Source organism: Carica papaya, chromosome 7 (genome assembly GCF_054855325.1).
Source record: "Carica papaya isolate Zhongbai chromosome 7, ASM5485532v1, whole genome shotgun sequence".
Lineage (NCBI taxonomy): Eukaryota > Viridiplantae > Streptophyta > Magnoliopsida > Brassicales > Caricaceae > Carica > Carica papaya.
The window spans coordinates 28,240,373-28,259,920 of NC_142315.1; the positions used below are offsets into that span (position 1 = coordinate 28,240,373).

Consider the following 19,548-nt stretch of genomic DNA (forward strand, 5'->3'; position numbering starts at 1 on the left):
GAAACGTAAATTATAATTTATTATTTCACTTTCGCACTAAATTTATAGTTTATCACATTTAAAATTTTCGGAGTCGGTTACAAAAATAATTTCAATGTTTTAAGAAAATAAAAAACTTAATAAAATTGTTAAAGTAAATAAATACACAAATTTTTATTTAAAGAAATTAAGAGGGGGGGGGGAGAGTATGTGGGAAATTTAGGAAAAGTGCGAAACCTGGAGGTGGAGGGAGTAAAAAGGTAAAAACAAAATTAGTGAGGGGCTTTTTTGGGATTAATTAGTAAAAGGTTGGGGTAAAATTATAATTAAGTAAAAATTTAATTAGGTTTTGTAAAGGGATAAACTGGTCAACGAAAACCTGGTTAAGAAAAGATTTGACGGCGTAACAAAAGCAGTTTCAGTTTTACTCTTGTGGACTATTAAAAGTTGGTGGCGCGAAAACAACGTCTCAGTTTTCTCTCAACCGAAAAACCGTTTCTTTTCCCTCATTTTTTATTCAAATTTTCTTCCATTTTCCCCCATTTTATTTTTATTTTTTATTTATTCCTCTCTCTCTCTCTCTCTCTCTCTCTCTCTCGCTGTCTGTGTATCTGGTCTGAATCAAATCCTGGCCAGTTGCTGCGTCGCTCGCCGGAATATTCCTTCTGCGGCCACCATCGACCGGTCTTTCAGTCTGCGGCGATCACTTTCGGTTAACTCGTTGTCATTTTTAATTATTGTTTTGTTATTTTAATAGGAGATATTAAGTTGTTTGGATCTTGAGGAGGATTTTTGGCTTTGCTGCTTGATTCACGAAGGTATGATTTATCGTTTATTTCATTTTTTTTCCCTTTGCTTTTCATAATCTGGATGCCTTTTTATTGTGGTTTTTTTTTTTTGTTTTTGTGTGTGTGCTAGGGTTTGTTATATGGATTCTATCGTGATTAAATTAAACTGGTAGTGTTTACTCTAAACTCTACCTCTGTGCTTTTCTGTGATTTAAGTTTAAAAAACTTGTTTGATTCCTAATTAAGGATCGGTGTTTAAGCATAAAACAGAATTGGCTTACTTGTTGCAGTTAGATCCAGTGAACACGATCTCTGAAACTTTCTCGTAGCTATAATTAGAGAGAGATTATTACTATTTTGTCTACAAAATCAGAGACAGAAACCTGTCGAGAACGGACATAATATGTTTCGGATTCTTCGTTACAATCTTTGATTTTTCACATCAAAACTACAGTCTCTGTTATTATAATATATTTTTTCCTCAGGTTTGCATTATTGATTTACGTTCAAAAACTGGAAAGGAAAATTTCCTAAATGGTCAAAACATAATTATTTTCTTAAGGCCAGGTCCGCATAATTCAAGGATTTTTAGTTGTTTATATGTATTCTTACATGAATAATTTTTACTTAATTAGGATATCAGTTACACTGTTAATCCATGAGGATGGACAGAAATGACAATGATTTCTTTTCCACGTGGTCCTCCGCGTCTCTTCCCATTTCTCCAAAAACATTAGCACCTGCAATTTCAGTCTTCTAATCATAAAATATTTAAAATAATCAGCATGGAAACAAATAAACACTATAAGTTAATCTTGAACACCTTAATTTTTGTTGTTTAAACAAAATTTAGTACGCCACACCATATGGTTCTACTTGACACTGTGTTTTCAATAATGCGCTTGCCAGAAAGAGAGAGAGAGAGAGAGAGAGAGAGAGAGCTTCTATTTTTGTTTTGCCTTTGTTTTAAGATCACTTTCATTGAATTCTCTTTCATGGAAAAGGTAAGCAGAGAGGAGGAGCAAGCCAGAGTGGGGTTGGGTTGGGTGTCCGTCTCCCAGTGAATCCTCAATTTTTTCCAGCCCAGCCGACCATGGCATTCCCGTGAGAGGGACAAAAGCGAAATATATAAATTGCAAATAGCAAAAATCGATTCTCTCTCTCTCTCTCTCTCACAGAAAATTCATTTCCTATCCTACTCACCTTTGTGCTCTTATCCTCTTCCTCACCAGCCTACCCTACAGTCCGGCCTCTGTAGTTTCCACACTTTCCTAGGGGACCTCTAGACACCTAAATGCAACCATTGTGGGGATGTATCCAATGCTAGCCTCTGCCGATGACCCTTGATTACGTTTTGGCGCTGTTCAAATGCTTTATTAGTTTTTGATCTCTTTGCTACGGCTTGATCTGCTTGGGTTTGCGCCCTTTTTAATGTCAAAAAGAACACCCATTTGGTTATTTTGTTGCGATTCTCCAGTTCATCGTCAATCAGAGATCTGGGTCTCTGTTGTAAAGATGTATCTTTTTCCCTTTTTCTTTTCTATTGGGTTTATGATTATTCGTTGCTTTTTTGCTGCCCATCTCGCTATCTTACTTTTGGCTTGTGCGTTTGTGGCAGATTTATTGCAGGGAAAAGTATCTTCTTTTTGGGTTTCTGGTGTTATTATTCCTTTGAAATACGGGATAGATGAAAGGCAAGGTTCTCGATTGTGGTTTGCTTCTGTGAAAAAATCCATCAATGTGGTTTGATTTTGATGGTTTGGATGGATGTATATGAGTCAGAACAAGAATTGCGCAAGCACACAGCAGAGGATGCAATTAGACCACCTCTGGTTCCAGCCGAAAAGAATAATGCAGTCACTACCCGTGGCCCTCGAATGAGGGAAGTGAGTTCTAGGTACAAATCACCCTCTCAATCAACGCCTTCTGCTCCCCGGCGATGCCCATCTCCAAACCTTACAAGGACAGTGCCTTCACCTTCCCAAGGGGTGCCGAAAAGAGCAATTTCGGCTGAGAGGAAGCGGCCCTCAACACCACCGTCACCTCCTCGTTTATCTACACCGGTCCATGATTCATCTATCAATATGCACGTGTCATCTAGACGGCTATCCACCGGCCGGTTACCCGATGGTTTATGGCCTTCCACCATGAGAAGTCTTAGTGTTTCGTTTCAGTCAGATACTATATCCATTCCGGTCAGTAAGAAGGAAAAACCATCAACTGCTGCTTCCCCGGATCGCACTTTGAGGCCATCTTCAAATGTAACACATAAACAGGCTGAAACGCCGAGTATATCAAGGAAGCCTATTCCGGAGAGGAAGCGAAGTCCTCTAAAGGGGAAGAATGCCCCTGATCATTCGGAGAATGCAAAACCGGTTGATGGTTTGCATAGTCGATTGATAGATCAGCATCGATGGCCCAGTAGAATTGGTGGAAGGATTACTCCCAATCTGTTGGCTAAAAGCACGGATCTTGCTGACAAAACGCTGAGACCTTCGTCGCCAGGTCTTGGAAATGGATTGTCATCGCTGCGGAGAATGTCTATTTCTGGTAGTTCGAATAAACCCTTACAGAAATCTACCAGTGACGCTGCAAGGTTGCTATTGCTTGATGAAATTGATAGATTAGGAACTGAGCCAAAGTCAGTTGATGATAATTCACTAGGACCATCCGGACGCCGCAAGGTTCTGTCAACAAATTCAGCAGAAAGAACAACAATAGCAGCACCTGCGGCCAGATCTCAGTCTTTACCTACTCCTGGATCACGGCCAGCTTCACCAAGTAGGACCTCATTTTCTTCATCCTCTATTGCGAGAGGTGTCAGTCCATCCCGAGCAAGACCGTCAACTCCTCCTTCAAGAGGGGTAAGTCCGTCAAGGATAAGGCCATCCAGTACTTCTAGTCAATCCAATAGTACAACTTCTGTGCTCAGTTTTATTGCAGACGTTAAGAAAGGGAAAAAGGGTGCAAGCTATATAGAAGATGCTCATCAGCTCCGCTTGCTCTATAACAGATTTTTACAATGGCGGTTTGCTAATGCTCGAGCAGAGGCTGTGCTCTATATTCAGAAAGAAAGTGCAGAGGTAGAGCCGCTACCACATATTTATGCTGTTACCTTTTTTGTGGGTGTATAATCTTAATGCCTTAAGGGGATGAAGATAATTCTGATCACTTCTCCAATCATTCTTTGAATAACATATTGATTTTATTGATAACATTCATTTTACTCATTTCAAATAGAAGTTGAAAACAGCTAATAGTAGGTTTCAATTGTGCGTTTGATCTTAAAGTGAGTTTGTTTCCTTGTTAATGTTGCATGTTGAAGTTTCATTGAAGGAATCTTGAATTCAATATGCAGGAGTATCTGCACGATGTTTGGAATACTACTTTAAGTCTATGGGATTCAGTGATCAGGAAAAGAATCAATCTCCAAAAGCTGAAGCTAGAGCTCAAGCTGAACTCAGTTTTGAATGATCAAGTAATGCCTCTTCTTCATTCTTTTCTTTTGGTCGTATTACGAGCAGAATTGGTTAATTGGTTTCTCCTCTGAGTAACTCTAGAGCTTAGTGAGGTAAAATATATTGTTTAGTTCTAAAATTTAGCAAAAGTAGATTCTATTTAAATTATTCCAATCCTGAAGTTCTTGTACACACAACAGCATAATTTCCTGTTAAACCTCATTGCAAGAAACTATTTGAGATCACCAGATACACAATGCTTAGTATAAGCCAATGCACTATTTTTTATTATTTGCAAGCAGCCAAATTGATCTTGTTGTAGTTACTAGTTCTTAGAAGAGATAATGCTATTTCACTTCTTGTTTCTTAATCCCAGGGTAGATAGCAGCAATAACCAACTGAGATCTTTAAGTTGTTAAGCATATTCTCAATTAAAATTTGCATTAAAAAAATCCTTGTGCATTAATGTGAAGTAACCTTAAACATGGAATTCTCTTTTGAAATATCTGTTAACCACATATAGACTTGCCTTTTGTGAAAGGGAAGCACTATTATTTCTAGTTGGCTTTTGGACTTTTGGATTGTTTCCCATTTTAGGATATTGCATCTCTGTGAAAGTACAGCTTTAAACTTCATTGCACAATTTTTGTATTCATAATAATGATTGGATGGAGAAAGAATACCCTCCATTTCTCATTGCCCTTCTTTATTCCAGAAGACCAAGATAATCATTAACAAGGCACTAAACAGGCGCCACCCATATATAAAAGACCTTCCAAAAAAGAGCAGCCCAAAAGATGTATAATGTCCTTAGCTTCTCCCCTAAGAGAGAATGTCATCCCTAAAAAACCGAAACTAAGGATTTGGAACCAAGAACCTCTAGCTTGTTGAAAATGTTAATTGCCATCTGTAGATGGTTAAAATATCTTTATGACTTTGATCTGAGCTGCTCCTGTTGATACAATAAAGTAGGATAAAATCTGTTTTGATGGTATCCCATCTGTCCAAGACACAAAGGCAGAGTTGATTGTGAATAAAACCAACAGTCTGCTGATATCTTTCTTTCTTTTTAGTCCTGTTCACTGCAGCTGGGAGAAGCTGAACATGTTGGTTATATATCTTTATTTGTCTTACCCCTATTATTTTATTCATTCTTTTCGCAACCAGTCATCCCTTCTTTGGATGCTTTTCTTTATTTCCTGTGAATTCAGCTTGGAATTAGTTGCACTTATTTAACTCCTCGTATTTATGATCATTGATTCAGTTAGCATACCTTGATGATTGGGCTTTACTTGAAAGAGATCATGTAAGCTCTTTAGCTGGGGCAGTTGAAGATTTGGAGGCAAGCACTCTTCGACTCCCAGTGACTGGAGGGGCAAGGGTATGTTAGGATGAAAAAAGTTTGCCGTCGCTATCTAATAGGAGGAATCCAGGCATAATTTGGTATTTGCACTTTTACAGGCTGACATTGAATCTTTGAAGGCTGCTGTTTCCTCAGCTGTTGACGTGATGCAGTCAATGGGATCTTCCATATGTTCTTTACTCTCAAATGTAAGATATCAAGATACTTTTTTTCTTTTTAATACTATCATGTGATATGATGCTCATTCCAAAGTTTGCTTTCCCATCCATCCTTTTCCTCTCAAGTGGATTATTGTTTTATTACCAAGTTACTTCATTTTATAGTTGGTTATGCTTTTAAAGAAAAAAATGCTGATCCTAGGATATTATATTACATCGTTTATAATTTTCTATTCAGTGGAACTACCATCATTTTTAATACAACTTTGTTTACATGTATATAACAATTTGAGTTCTTGATATAAGTCAACTGCTTTTCGAAGAATAACATGTTGACTATTTCTTTCTGCCGCTCAGTAGCTCCCATGAATACACGAAGTTCTGAATTGTCTCCCTAAGTTATATTCTTCATGCTGTTGAATGTTATTTGCATTGTGTTCAAAATCTGGATTCACACTGCATTTTTTTATCTTACCTTTCAGGTAGAGGGAATGAACAGTTTGGTTTCTGAGCTTGCTGTTGTAGTTGCACAAGAGAAAGCCTTGCTTGACGAATGTGAAGCACTATTGGCTTCAACAGCAGCGATGCAGGTGAATATAGGAGACTGCTACTACTTTTTCACTCGTATTTAATTTTGCAAATGAAAATAGTGGCAATCTTTTTTGGTTTTGGGTCTTTAGCCGAAGGGATGTTTTTTATTGGGATGGGATAGAATGAACATAATCAAGCTCTACATAGAAACCATAAGCCATCTTAGTCTGAGCTCAAGGCTCTCTAAAATAACGGCAATCTTGAAAATTAAAATTAATAACTTGGCGGTTACATATATTTTATATGCATAAATGTAGATTTTCCATTTCCTAGTCTAATACACTTCTTTTTATATAGCAGTACCTGATATATGTCCATGGCTGCAAAAGATTTGACTGCATGAAGAAAAAATATATTCTTTTTTAAGGGGAAGCAACAAATAATGTAAAGCTTAATCCATTGGAACATAAATGTTCCGTAGATACATTGGTTTTTCTGGGAACTTTTTATGAGCAGATGCATCAAGGTCAAATAATAGATTCATGAGATTCTCTTTTGGATCCATAATCTTTTCATGAATTATGTCAACTTTTTAAATGATAAGTAAATTAACATTAATGAAAAAGCTAGAAGATTAATAAATTTGCAGTGATATCTGCCAATTTCAACTTATTGAATGCAAAAAATAAGCATTCACTCTCAAGAAAAATGCATGTTTCTCTCTACAGAGCTCAGTTATACATTTTCAAGATTGAAGATACATTTGTAGGAGTCTTCCAACCTGGAGAAATTATCAATTTCATCCCTTCTTCTGAAGCCCTTACAATAACGTTAAGGATTAGGGTTTCTTGGTCCAAAGCCCTTGAAGTTGATGCTAGAGGATGCAACCTAAGTAGGATAAGGAATAACATGAAACCAAAAGCTAATATCTTTTTTCACACCTAGCAAATTTGCAAGTTTTTAGCATGCTTGAACATGTATACGAGGGATTCAAATCTTGGGTCTGTTTTAGTCGAAAATTTTATGAAATTCACCCTCCTGAAATACAAAAACCCAGGTTTTGATATGTTATTAATCAAGTTAGGTAATTCTCCACTAAAGCAGTCCGCTCGTGGAAGTTCCTGATGGATTATTGTTGAAATGTGATTATGAGATTTTAACCTTTGTTCATTTTGATCACAAGCTATTGTGGTGAAGATGAGTTTTTTTTATGATTAAATATTTACACGGCTGGTGTTAATTAATGCCAGTTGTGGATGGATTTCATGATTGAATATTCAAATGGCTTTAGTTGAAGTCTCCAATAAAGTTATTCTATTTGTGGGAGCATATACTTAGAGTTTTTGTATAGGGAGAATCTATGATACCTCGAGGGCACACATGCCTTAGTGTTAACTCTCTTAAAATTTCATATTAATTTAGCATAAGTGATTACTACTTAATTGAGTTATTATCAAAATTATTGAATTATTTGAAATATTAAAAAATTCCTTGAAAACATTGTTGCCTTTTGGGCACCATTGTCCCCAAGTAGACTCTGTAATTTCAGTTCAAGCTCTATCATGCATGTTTTGGTTTTGATTTTGATTTTTCTTTACTAATATTATTATCTCGGTTTGTGAATCTCTTTTGACATCAACCAGGTAGAAGAGTACAGTCTTTGGACTCATCTAATACAAACGAAACAACCTTCGAAGAGGAGCAACCCGCCAAAATTGCCAGTCAAAAAATTTCCATGGCCCTAATCAGGTTCACTTTCTAACAATTTACCACGTTATCACTTTCGTCACAAGATGAATCCTGCTGTCTGCTCGAGTCTCGGTAAATGTAAATTGTTTGTTCGTTTTTTTTTTTTTCCTAATAATGGTGGTGGTAATTTCTCTTGTCAATTCTTTTCCCCCCCTTCTCTACCATTTTTCATACCGGCTCATCCTTAATAGTAATTTTTGTATTACTCGTATGAAAGGGGAAAAAAAAAAAAACAGAGGAAGCTGATGATTTAAATTAAATGTAGAGGGTTTCAGGTGAAAGAAAAATGTAGTTCAGTTAATTGCGTATTATTCTGTATACATAGGCTGGAGCAACAAATTTAGGAAAGACCCACCTCATTTTACATTTCCATTTTGGAACTCAAAACTCAAAAAGAGTATCTTCTTTTTGCCTTACTAGCCCGAGATTATACATCACTATATTCGAGTATACCTTTTGTGGGGATCTCAATTATTAATCTAGGTTACTTTTTCAAAAGTTGCTTATTCATAAAGAATTATCAGTTCAGTAGGTCTATAAATTATAACTTTTGATTTAGAAGATTGAAAGGACACATAACATTATAACATAAAGACAAAATATGGTAAAATGTCCTGAAAAATTATGAACTAGTAGTACTTCAATTTTTTTTTTTTCCTTCTTTTTTTGAAAGATTGTAACTCTGGTGGATTGTCCATTTAGAGTGTGATGTATCTAATGAATGCACTTTTTAACTTTCCAAGAGCTATATGATGGCATTTGAACAAGTAAAAAACTAAACTCAAGGAAATAGTCTATGGTATTTACTGGATATATAACCTAGTGCTTTTTAGAACTTCAAATGTGCAAAATTTTGTACTTAGCAAGGATTTTTAAGCAACTATGATATTCAAATATAGATCTTGTAGGGGCATAATTTTGCATTGTTTGAGTAAAAAGCCTTTCCTTCAAACTATGATATTTTATTAGATCTATGGTAGTAATTGTTTGATTATAAGAGTAAAATTAAGAAAGCAGTATGTAAGACCATGTTACAATTTTGCACCCCGAGTTATTTATCTTGGGTGTATCTATCTATTTTGGTCGATATGTTGTATGAATTTATTATTTAACCTTTCACAAGATTCATGCAATGCTATTAAAAATAGAAAACTAAAATTGAGTATGTAATGTCACGGATTACAAATCATGATTTTTTAGGATCTTGGAAAGATCACTCCTTTAAACTTGAGTTGCTTACTGTGAAAGATTCTCTGTTGTGAATTTACTGTACTTCCCAAAACCTACATAATGCTATTAAAACAACAATGAGACTGAAATTAAAGAATATTACGAACAATGCCACATATTGTTGCTCTCCCATCTTTATAATTCTGAAGCAAACGTATACCCTTTTGTTCTTTTTTCAAGGACCTATACAATAGCATTAGAACAACTAAAATACATACATACATATATTTATATATTAAAAAAAAAAAAAGGTGTTTGAATTTTTTGAAATATCAAATCTCTACAATTGATTGTTTTTTTCAAAGTAATTTTCTTGATATATTCACTGAGTTCTTGAAGACCTAAAATACTACAACTGAAAATATCATAACATTAAAATTCAATAAAGTAACATAATACGATCTAGACCATCACTCACCACGTCTGAATTCTGAAAACTATAAATTTTTATTCAAGAGTCTGTATTTAATTTCTTCTAAAACTTGCCGACGGCAATATATATATATAGCTCATGGTTCTAAAAACTTCAACAAATACAAAAAAAAAAAAAAACACAATTTGCATGAGTATCTATCAATCTGATACGACTCTTTCATCAATCAATGTAATTTTCGAGAACTGCAATAAATTATAGTATAAAATTTGGAGAAAATATCATGTAAAACATAATTTATTTGTTTGAATTAAGAAAAAAAAAAAAAGAATCATGAGTTTTCTAATAAATTCACTCAAAAATGCACTGCAATGCTATTATAAAATCAAATAAAACTAAAATTTAATATATGTTTATCTATAAAACTGTGAATTATATTTCTGAGATTTTAACATTTTAAAAGCCCAAAATTTTGGGTTTGGATTTATGTTTAAATGTAATTTTTGTGATTGAAGCACATTATATTTAGAGAGCTATGAGATAACATTTCTAATAACTGACTTTGAAATTTAAATAAATTATTATCGGTGTCTGCAAATAGATAGACAAAAAAAAAATACGTGAACAGAAAATGTTATAAATTAGAAACTTATTTTGGATTTGTCCTTAAAAATTTAGGATGAGATAAATAAATTTAATTAAAAATTTAATTTAATTTGAATAAATACGGATGAAGTAGCTTTTTTAGAATCGATCTCTATATATTTTAATTTTTATATATCGACCCTTTTATTTCATGTACTTAGAATTCTATTTGTAGATTTCTATGTAATTTAATATTTTTTATTTTAAATTATCAAAATTAAATTAAACAAAAAATGAATGCTTAAATTTTTTTTTTAATTTTTTTTAATAAAATTGACTCGTAATCATCTGTTCAGAAATCAGGAAGGATTTCCCGCCGTTTTTTTAAATTAAAGAACGGTCACAAACGGTTACGGAATGAACCCTAAAACAAACACAGATGTTAACGACTGCAATCTCTTATACCCCACGAAACAAAAGCTTCTTCCTTGATCTACTCAGCAGAGCCGCGGCTCTCTCCCACCTTACCCAAACCCACGCTCAAATCACCATTCATGGCTTCCAAAATGATCTTGCATTGGTCACCAAACTCACCCACAAGCTCTCTGATCTCAGCGCCATGTGCTACGCGCGTCGCCTCTTTCTCTCCGTCCGAAACCCCGACATCTTCCTCTTCAACGTCCTTATTCGTGGCTTCTCCAACAATGAATCCTCTCTTTCCTCGATTTCGCTCTTTACCCACCTCAGGAGATGCCCGGATCTCAAGCCCGACAACTTCACTTATGCCTTCACTATGGCTTCGTCGTCGAGTCTGGCGGATGAGAGAGTGGGTCTCATGCTACATGGGCAAGTGGTTGTTGCTGGGTATGGAATGGATCTGTTTGTTGGGTCGTCGGTAATTGATTTTTACTTCAAATTTTGGAGGGTGGAATTAGCACGGAAGGTGTTTGACAGAATGCCGGACAGAGATACGGTTTTATGGAATACAATGATATCTGGATTGGCTAATAATTGTTTATTCGAAGAATCAATTCGTGTTTTTATGGATATGTTTAAGCGTGGTGCTACACCATTGGATTCTAGGACTCTGGCAGCAGTGCTTACAGCTGTGGCAGAGTTGCAAGAGTTGAGAATTGGGATGGGGATTCAATGTTTGGCCATGAAGATTGGTTTACACTCCCATATTTTTGTGCTTACAGGCTTCATTTCATTGTATTCTAAGTGTAGGGAGATTGAGGCTGCAAGTTCATTGTTTGAAGAGATTGCAATGCCAGATTTGATATCTTGCAATGCAATGATTTCTGGGTATACTTGTAATGGTAAGACAGAGCTTTCCTTCAGGCTGTTCAAGGAATTGCTTGCTTCTGGAAAGAAAATCAATTCTGCCACTGTTGTAGGATTGATACCGGTGTTTTTTCCCTGTCGTTATTTATTTCCTACTTGTTGCATTCATGGTTTTTGTGCGAAGTTTGGAATTGTTTCTCATTCTTCTATTTCAACTGCTCTGACCACTGTATATAGTAGATTAAATGAGATTGAATCTGCTAAGAAGCTTTTTGATGAGTCTAGGAATAAAAGTCTGGCCTCTTGGAATGCCATGATTTCTGGTTACACACAGAATGGATTGACAGAGCCAGCAATTTCTCTTTTCCGGGAAATGCAGATATCAGAAGTAGACCCGAACCCTGTTACAGTTACATGTATTCTTTCAGCCTGTGCTCAGCTTGGAGCTCTAAGTTTGGGGAAATGGGTACATAGCTTAGTTAAGAGCAAGAATTTTGAGTCTAACATATATGTCTCAACTGCACTAGTTGACATGTATGCAAAATGTGGAAGCATTGTGGAGGCTCGGAAATTATTTGACTCAATGGTGAATAAGAATGTGGTAACTTGGAATGCCATGATTTCAGGTTATGGCCTCCATGGGCATGGCCAAGAAGCACTTAAAATCTTTTCTGAGATGTTGCATTCTGATGTTCCACCAACTGCAGTTACTTACCTCTCTCTCTTGTATGCTTGCAGTCATGCTGGTTTGGTGAAAGAAGGAGATGGGATTTTCCACTCTATGATCCATGATCATGGCTTTGAACCTTTACCTGAGCATTATGCCTGTATGGTTGACATATTTGGCCGAGCCGGACAGTTAAAGAAAGCCTTGGCATTTATAAATAGAATGCCAGTAGAGCCAGGTCCTCCTGTTTGGGGCGCGTTACTTGGTGCTTGCATGATTCATAAAGACACTAACTTAGCCCGTGTAGCTTCTGAAAGACTATTTGAACTGGATCCAGAAAGTGTAGGACACTATATCTTACTCTCTAACATATACTCAGCTGAGAGGAACTATCCACAGGCTGCCTCTATCCGACAAGTAATCAAGAGGAGAAAACTGGGAAAGACTCCTGGATGTACCCTAATTGAAATTGGTGATAGGCCACATGTCTTTACATCTGGAGACCAATCCCATCCACGGGCCACTGAAATCTATGCAATGCTTGAGAAACTGATGGGAAAAATGAGAGAGGCTGGATTTCAGACTGAAACTGTCACAGCTTTGCATGATGTGGAGGAGGAAGAGAAGGAGTTAATGGTGAAGGTTCATAGCGAGAAACTGGCTATTGCTTTTGGCCTCATAGCCACCGAACCTGGAACTGAAATTAGGATCATTAAGAACCTCCGAGTTTGTTTAGATTGCCATATTGCAACCAAATTTATATCCAAAGTTACAGAGAGAATCATTGTGGTCAGGGATGCTAATCGATTCCATCATTTTCAAGATGGCATCTGTTCTTGCGGAGACTACTGGTGAAACATTCTTGACTCAAGGGTTCAGATGAAAAACAAGCGGCGAAGCCTCACAACTTCCTGTGTTTTATCTGTTGGACCTTCGTGCCTACTTCCAAGATCATAAAAAGGAAATGGTCATGGAAAGTTGAACAAATCAGAAGGGAACTTCTTGTGCAGTTACTAAAATATGCAGCCTTGTTGAGGCAGATGTCAACACTGCTTCCTCATTGATTCCTTCCCTTCCACTGAGAAGATCTGTAATAAATGACATGGCCCACATATCACCACCATCAACAGTTTGTCCATTTGAGTCATCTGGAAAACAGTTAGGAACAGGCTCTACGGGGTCAAACTGCAATCATTCATTTCATTGGGAAGGGATTCAGAATTCTACTCCCCTATTCATGTTTTGCTTAATAATTTTTAGCTCCAACAGGTAACCCAAATCTTACTTGTGGTCAAACCTCATTCAAAATCATAAATTAGGTGTACATATGTAAGTTATAATGCGTAGATATTATCAGGAAATTTTTTTTTTCCAATTCAGAGCAAAATATTGCTATCTCATTGTTAAGAGCATGACTTTCAAATAAATGTCCTATCAGTTTGGTCTGTGAATAAGGGTGATTGACAAAAGCTGACAATATCGTGTTAATCTTCCTCTTCATGGATAATGATTTTGCCTGAATTTCAATCCTCAACTCTTACTATTTTGAAGGTTTACACGCAGGGTCAAAGTTGGGGATTCACAGAACACTTGATGCACATTGGTGTTCTTGATCCTCCTAGGAGAAAATAGTTGATAAAACACCACCACGCTTTCCCTGAAACTTAGGGTTCTTGTTTTGTTTGGGTGGGAGATTTATATATTCAAATTAAAGAATAAAGATGTTAGGATCTAGCTAATTTGAAAAAGTGGTTGCTACAAAATCCAAACATAAGGCACAATTTGAAAGAGAAGTCTTGTTCTTTTACAAGCTAAATTCATTCACGTTGGCATGAATTCATAACGCAATTAAAGCTATACATATGACAAGTAAAACAATGGGTATTTAGTATTGCTGGACAAAAAATTTTCACTCTAGGTTTATTCTTTCTTGTGCATCACCCTGTTGTTGGTTCATCATATACATGACAATCGATACTGCTTGTAGAGACAAGAAAGCAAATGCATCCTTTGTAGAGATGCAATTAGAAAGAAGCAAAACAAAGTACTTTTTCTTCTTTTCAGCAATTGATGCCACACTGCGTAGTGTCAGGTCCCTTGGTTTTGAGTACGAATGGATCGATCCTGACCCACAGCAAGGAGAAGATGGAAGCCAAGAGCACAGACCATATAACAACGATGGTGGGTGTCCTGTTCTGTCTTCCCATAAGACCTTTAAGGAATGGATAGAGATGCACAATCACCCAGAAAGAAAAGAATAGTTTCCCAAACAGAGGTCCCCATGATTGGTAACCGTTGTTTATGGCATCTGAGATCCCAGCAACAACACCAACAAGGTTTATGATCAACACGGTTGTTGGAGGGATAAGAAGTGTTGTCCATTTGAAAGCATACAGTTCCCCAAATTCCTCATCATCGGTTTGCTTTGAGGTAACAGTGAAGTTTGTATCAATACCGGCCAAAACCTTGAGAAGACCTTGAACAACGGCAAAGAGATGAGCTGAAATACCACCAATGACCCAGAATTGCTCGTTTCTCCACCATTCTTCAATTCCCACTCCACTCCACTTCATCTCAAGGATACCGGTAGCAAAGATTGAAACAAAGAGGGCAATGAAGAAGAGACTTGCCAATGTACTTATCTGCATTGGGATTGAAGCCGGAGTAAGTTTATTTATATGCAGAATTCATTTAATTTCATCTAGTGAAAACAAGAATTGTTTTACTTACAGATGGCATGATGAATTTATCAGTAAGCAGGCAGATAGCAGGGAGGAGGCAGTAAGCAAGGAGAGGTACAGAGGTAAAAGGGTAAATAGTAGTATTCACATATGCAAATCTCTCTAGCCACTTGAGATTGCCTCCCTTGTAGCCATACCAAACAGGACTGTGGCGACTAAAGAAGATTTCAACAGATCCAAGTGCCCATCGAAGCACTTGGTTGAGCCGATCAGACAAGTTGATGGGAGCAGAACCCTTAAATGCGGGTCTCTTTGGCATACAGTATATAGACCTCCAACCACGACAATGCATCTTGAAACCTGTTAGAATATCCTCTGTAATTGATCCGTAAATCCAACCCAGCTGCACATAAAGAAGTAACAGAATTTCAAATGATTTAGAATTTCGTGTTTATGATGAGTCATTCATGGTTTACTATATGATCCTGCATTTACATCCTAGCACAATTCCTCTTAATCCAGGTTAAAGATATCAGAAATCTGGGAATGGAATGTTGGCAAATATTAAGTCATTATTGCGATTACCTCAGTCCCCCATTCAGTTTTATCTTCATATCCACAGCTGATCACATGAATGGCCTCCTTAAGTAGAGCTGCAGGGCTAGAGGAAGGAGGAACCCCACCTTCTTCCATCAAAGTTGAAGTCACAAAAATTGCGGACTGCCCAAATTTCTTCTCAAAGTTCATTTGGGACATCAATAATTCCTTATCATCCTCCATTCCAACTGATACATACATATTCATTGAGAGAGGTAAGTAAATTTAGTTATGAAAATTTCAAGAGATAAGCGCCTCCCTATTTAACTGTCCAAGTAGCAAGTTGAAGAATCAAGCAAACCTTCAAAGCTAGGGGCTTCTCCATTTTGTTCGCCCTTAGAATATTTCCTATGCTTCTTGCGGCGTCCAAAGCAGGGGCAGCAATCACAGCTTACCATCTTCGGGCGCTTGGGCCCCTTCGGAGGTTCATAGCCATATAAAGCTTGTCTTCTAAATACACAGCCAGTACCCACATATACAGGACCTTGAATTCCATCTAGACCTTTCATGTTAATCTGCAAATTTAAATGAAATTTCAACTTAATCTCTTCCTTTAATTCTTACATAACAACATTTGTTTTGATAATTTTTCAGTGACTTACATCAAAGAAGACTGTATTTCTGTTGGCATAACGGTCGTGCCTATCAATACCATCAAATCTTTGAGGGAACTGAACATAGCAGACCTTTTTTCCTATCTGAGGGTCCATTAAGAAACACATGGCTTCTCTAGCAGCCTTGCTGTTGTTCACATAATGGTCACAGTCCAAGTTCAGCATGAAAGGAGCGTTGGTAAGTACCCCGGAAACTCGAATCTGAAAATATATGTAAACAAATGTTAAAAGAGTTCTGTGTGAAAAAAAGATTGAAAACAATGTTCATGATTCTTACCAGGGCATTCATGGCACCAGCTTTTTTGTGATGTAGGAAACCAGGTCTTTTCTCACGAGACACATAAACAAGACGAGGAAGCTCGTTTCCTTCAACATCGTGACCTCCACTGCTACCAAGGAATATCTGAATCATACCAGGATGATCCTTGGTGTTGTTCCCTGGCCATGGAGTCCCATCTTGCATGATCCACCCCTCTTTAGGAACCTTTGTTGCTTTTGCCACAAGGGCATTTATCCTGACCTTGAATTCTTCATACTCCCTCTGTTAAATACCAGAAACAACACATCTCAGTTGAATTGAATAGCAGCACCAGGTTTGGTAATGAGAGGAGATTTTATGGAGTTTATGTTAACCTTCATTGCTCGACGCTCCTTAACAAATGTTGGCTGGACTTTGTCCTTGAGGTAATCCACCTTCAAGGTAAAGTACATTTCTGGAGCTCGGGGCTCTATCAAAAACTTTTTGCAGAAGGGCACCCACTTCCGACCAAATTCAGCAGTTTCAGACAGAGATTCAAAGGTGAGCATGGAAGCACCATCATCAGAAACATAGCAAGAGATCTTTTCAACTGGATAGTCCATGGCTAATATTGACAAAACTGTGTTAGCTGTCACAAGAGGAGGTTCCTTCATGGGATCCACTGTACTGACAAAGATATCCACAGGAGCGAGCAAGTTCGGTTCACCTTCCCTCTCATACCTGCATCATCACCGACTAGTTAACTATTATACCTTTGTTTTGTTCAAGGAAGATAGTGAAGAGTCTGATCAGACATCAACTTAGCCCAGAGGGCGGCCTATCTTATAACTACAATAGTAAAATATAGCTCGAAAAATTTGTAAACCTGAGGGAAAGACGGTCAAGGTAGGTCTCACGATCAATGGGGAACCATTTGGGAAACTGGTCAAGGATCCAGGAAATGGCAAACCAGATCTCACAGATCACAGATGTTAGCCAAAGCCCTATGGCATCATGCACCGGATTCAGAATTCTGTAGCGCAGAAAGAAGGCTAAGATAACTAGACGAGCCACAATAACCATCCTATAAGGGTTGATCTTGCTAGATGCAATAGGCACTTTTCTTGACAGTGGCTGCCTCGCTTCATCAATCCTGTATCAGTTTTCACATAAAGCATATGCAAGGTTAGCTAGTATCTTGACTTTTTTTTTATCCATTTGATTTGCCATTCTCTTTAAAGGAGATAAATTTTGGGTCATAGATATGGCATTACATCGCCATGTCCGGATCATTTGAATCATCGGGTTCAGGTCCCAAGTTCCCTTGCTGCAGCTTTCGGTCATCCATTCTTTCTTTCCATCCTCCCTCTTTCTTTTCATCCCATCCTGCAGTTCCTCATATGTTATGCAATGTAAATATGTACCAAGATATTGAATTTTTTTTCAAGAAATTCTACATCTCTCTGAGGCATCATGTTAATTTTCCAACATTTCATAATAATTTAGTTAAACTTTAAGTAGTAATTCTCTAACATTCTCTACTTATCTTCTGATTACTGTAGTCTGTAGATAGTTACTAAATTACCAGGTTCAGATACTGGATATGGGTGCACTCGTTTATGAACCGAAGAAGACGTCATTTGTTCTCCATAGCCATAATTTCCAACAGGGAATTCTCCACTCACCTACAAAAATTGCATGTAAAATCATGAGTCAGCTTCTGGTTGGATCAGAATCAAGAAATTAAGCAACAATTTTATCTTGTTTTGAACACAAGGCCACTTTTCTTCTTCTTCTTACTTGTCTAGATCGTCCGCCAGCTAGGACTGGTGGGAATTGAGAGTTTTCATCATCATCGTAGCCTCTTCCATAGCTCATCTTGCCATGAAGCATTGCTTCTGCAAGGTGCTTGTTCGTGTTCTGCTCATCTTCGATGTTGAACTCGTGCTCGATATCATCAATGTCCTCTTCATCTTCATCTCCCTCCACTCGTGGGCTCCCTTTACATTACAAAATTTATCTCACCTTCAAACATACAGGCATTTAAACGAAAACACACGTGCGCACACACACACACACACACACACACACACACACACACACACATATATATATATCTCTTCTGATTTATATATACATTACCTTTGAGACGCTTGTACCTAGTCTTGCACTGGGGACATATTTGAGTCCCTTCCCTTCTCTCATACTCATAACATGGCCTGCACACAGGAAAACCACACTCGTTGCAGGCCACAAACAAGTCCCCATCCACCGTCAAGCCAACGTCATCGCCACATATCTCACAAACTTGACCGTCCAGATTCTTCAAAGGCTTGGGCTACACCACCCGCCAAAAAAGAAACACGCTCAGAAAATAATCACACGACACCCACGTAACATATGTAATACATGCATATGTATATTTACTCGTATACTTATGTGGTTTACCTCTTCGTGGTTGTGAATGACGACAAGCTCATTGCGGTTGTGAGACCCAGCGACTAAACCAGCACTGGCTTCCATGGCGGATTGAAGGGGGGAAGTGGGAAAAACGGAGTGATGAGGGAATGAAATGAGAAGAAGGATCGTGTTTTATGAATGAAAGAAGTAGGAGAAGATGAGTATCTGATCTGCTGCTCTCACCTAATGTGTCCACGTTAAGGGTGGTGTAGTTGGGTGCAGAGTCTCCATTGCCTTTAAGTAAAGCTTCCTTCCTATAATATTTTTTTTTTTTCAACCACCATATATACATATACACACATATATATATATATTTCTTCCTTCTATCTCCTGACTTTTTTAGGTTTCAACGACCACCTTGATGTTTTTCTCTTCTCCTTCTTGGCTCTTTTCATTTTTTATTTCTCTTTTCTTGGTGTATTATTAGTAATTTTTTGTGTTATTACATCATTATAATCAACTCTCAGGAGGAAGCTTTTCTATTTTTTTTCCTTTCGGGTACTTGAGGGTTTTAGGTGGGTACTCCGTTTTAATTTTTTTGTATGTGTGTGAGTGAAAATAATCATAATATATACGTGTATATATGTATGTATATCTCATCACGTTTTCTTATATTTGTTTGGTTAACGATTTTCTAATCGCGCATACCCATATTTGTTTGGTTGAATTGACGTAAATATGTATCGAATCGCATACAATGAATAAAACTAATTCTTAAATAAACAATCCAAATACCTCTTTGGCCAAATGAAAGAAACAAGATTTAGAGATTTCTTAAATACAAGTACTTTTT

General features: G+C 37.2%; 3 protein-coding genes across 9 annotated transcripts; 2 read left to right on the forward strand and 1 right to left on the reverse strand.

The window, feature by feature from the left end:
• Positions 1-470: 470 nt before the first annotated feature.
• On the forward strand, positions 471-8,476 carry QWRF8 (QWRF motif protein (DUF566)). Of its 2 annotated transcripts, none has more exons than XM_022043631.2 (7): positions 471-797; positions 2,386-3,850; positions 4,126-4,245; positions 5,490-5,606; positions 5,687-5,776; positions 6,229-6,336; positions 7,921-8,476. In XM_022043631.2, the coding sequence occupies exons 2-7, from the start codon at positions 2,522-2,524 to the stop codon at positions 8,020-8,022; spliced, it is 1,866 nt and encodes a 621-aa protein (XP_021899323.1). In that variant the 5' UTR covers positions 471-797; positions 2,386-2,521; the 3' UTR covers positions 8,023-8,476. The 2 variants fall into 2 exon arrangements, with proteins under 2 accessions (XP_021899323.1, XP_021899322.1); XM_022043630.2 differs by lacking the exon at positions 471-797 and adding an exon at positions 1,049-2,284.
• Positions 8,477-10,583: 2,107 nt separating this feature from the next.
• Positions 10,584-17,769, forward strand: MEF29 (Pentatricopeptide repeat (PPR) superfamily protein). Of its 6 annotated transcripts, none has more exons than XM_088206788.1 (4): positions 10,584-14,829; positions 14,919-15,658; positions 16,038-16,235; positions 16,371-17,769. In XM_088206788.1, exon 1 carries the CDS (start codon positions 10,654-10,656, stop codon positions 13,018-13,020), a length of 2,367 nt encoding a protein of 788 aa, XP_088062914.1. In that variant the 5' UTR covers positions 10,584-10,653; the 3' UTR covers positions 13,021-14,829; positions 14,919-15,658; positions 16,038-16,235; positions 16,371-17,769. The 6 variants fall into 6 exon arrangements, with proteins under 6 accessions (XP_088062914.1, XP_088062916.1, XP_088062915.1 ...); XM_088206790.1 differs by having other exon boundaries at positions 14,919-15,263; positions 15,369-16,235; XM_088206789.1 differs by having other exon boundaries at positions 10,584-13,434; positions 14,230-14,829; positions 14,919-16,235.
• IRX3 (Cellulose synthase family protein) lies at positions 14,029-18,875 on the reverse strand. The gene is made up of 13 exons (XM_088206786.1): positions 18,744-18,875; positions 18,438-18,633; positions 18,096-18,295; positions 17,881-17,980; positions 17,570-17,681; positions 17,182-17,448; positions 16,691-17,036; positions 16,335-16,598; positions 16,046-16,258; positions 15,745-15,958; positions 15,432-15,631; positions 14,896-15,249; positions 14,029-14,807 (listed from the first exon to the last, which is right to left on the reverse strand). Exons 1-13 carry the CDS (start codon positions 18,816-18,818, stop codon positions 14,226-14,228), a joined length of 3,123 nt encoding a protein of 1,040 aa, XP_088062912.1. The 5' UTR covers positions 18,819-18,875; the 3' UTR covers positions 14,029-14,225.
• Positions 18,876-19,548: the final 673 nt, after the last annotated feature.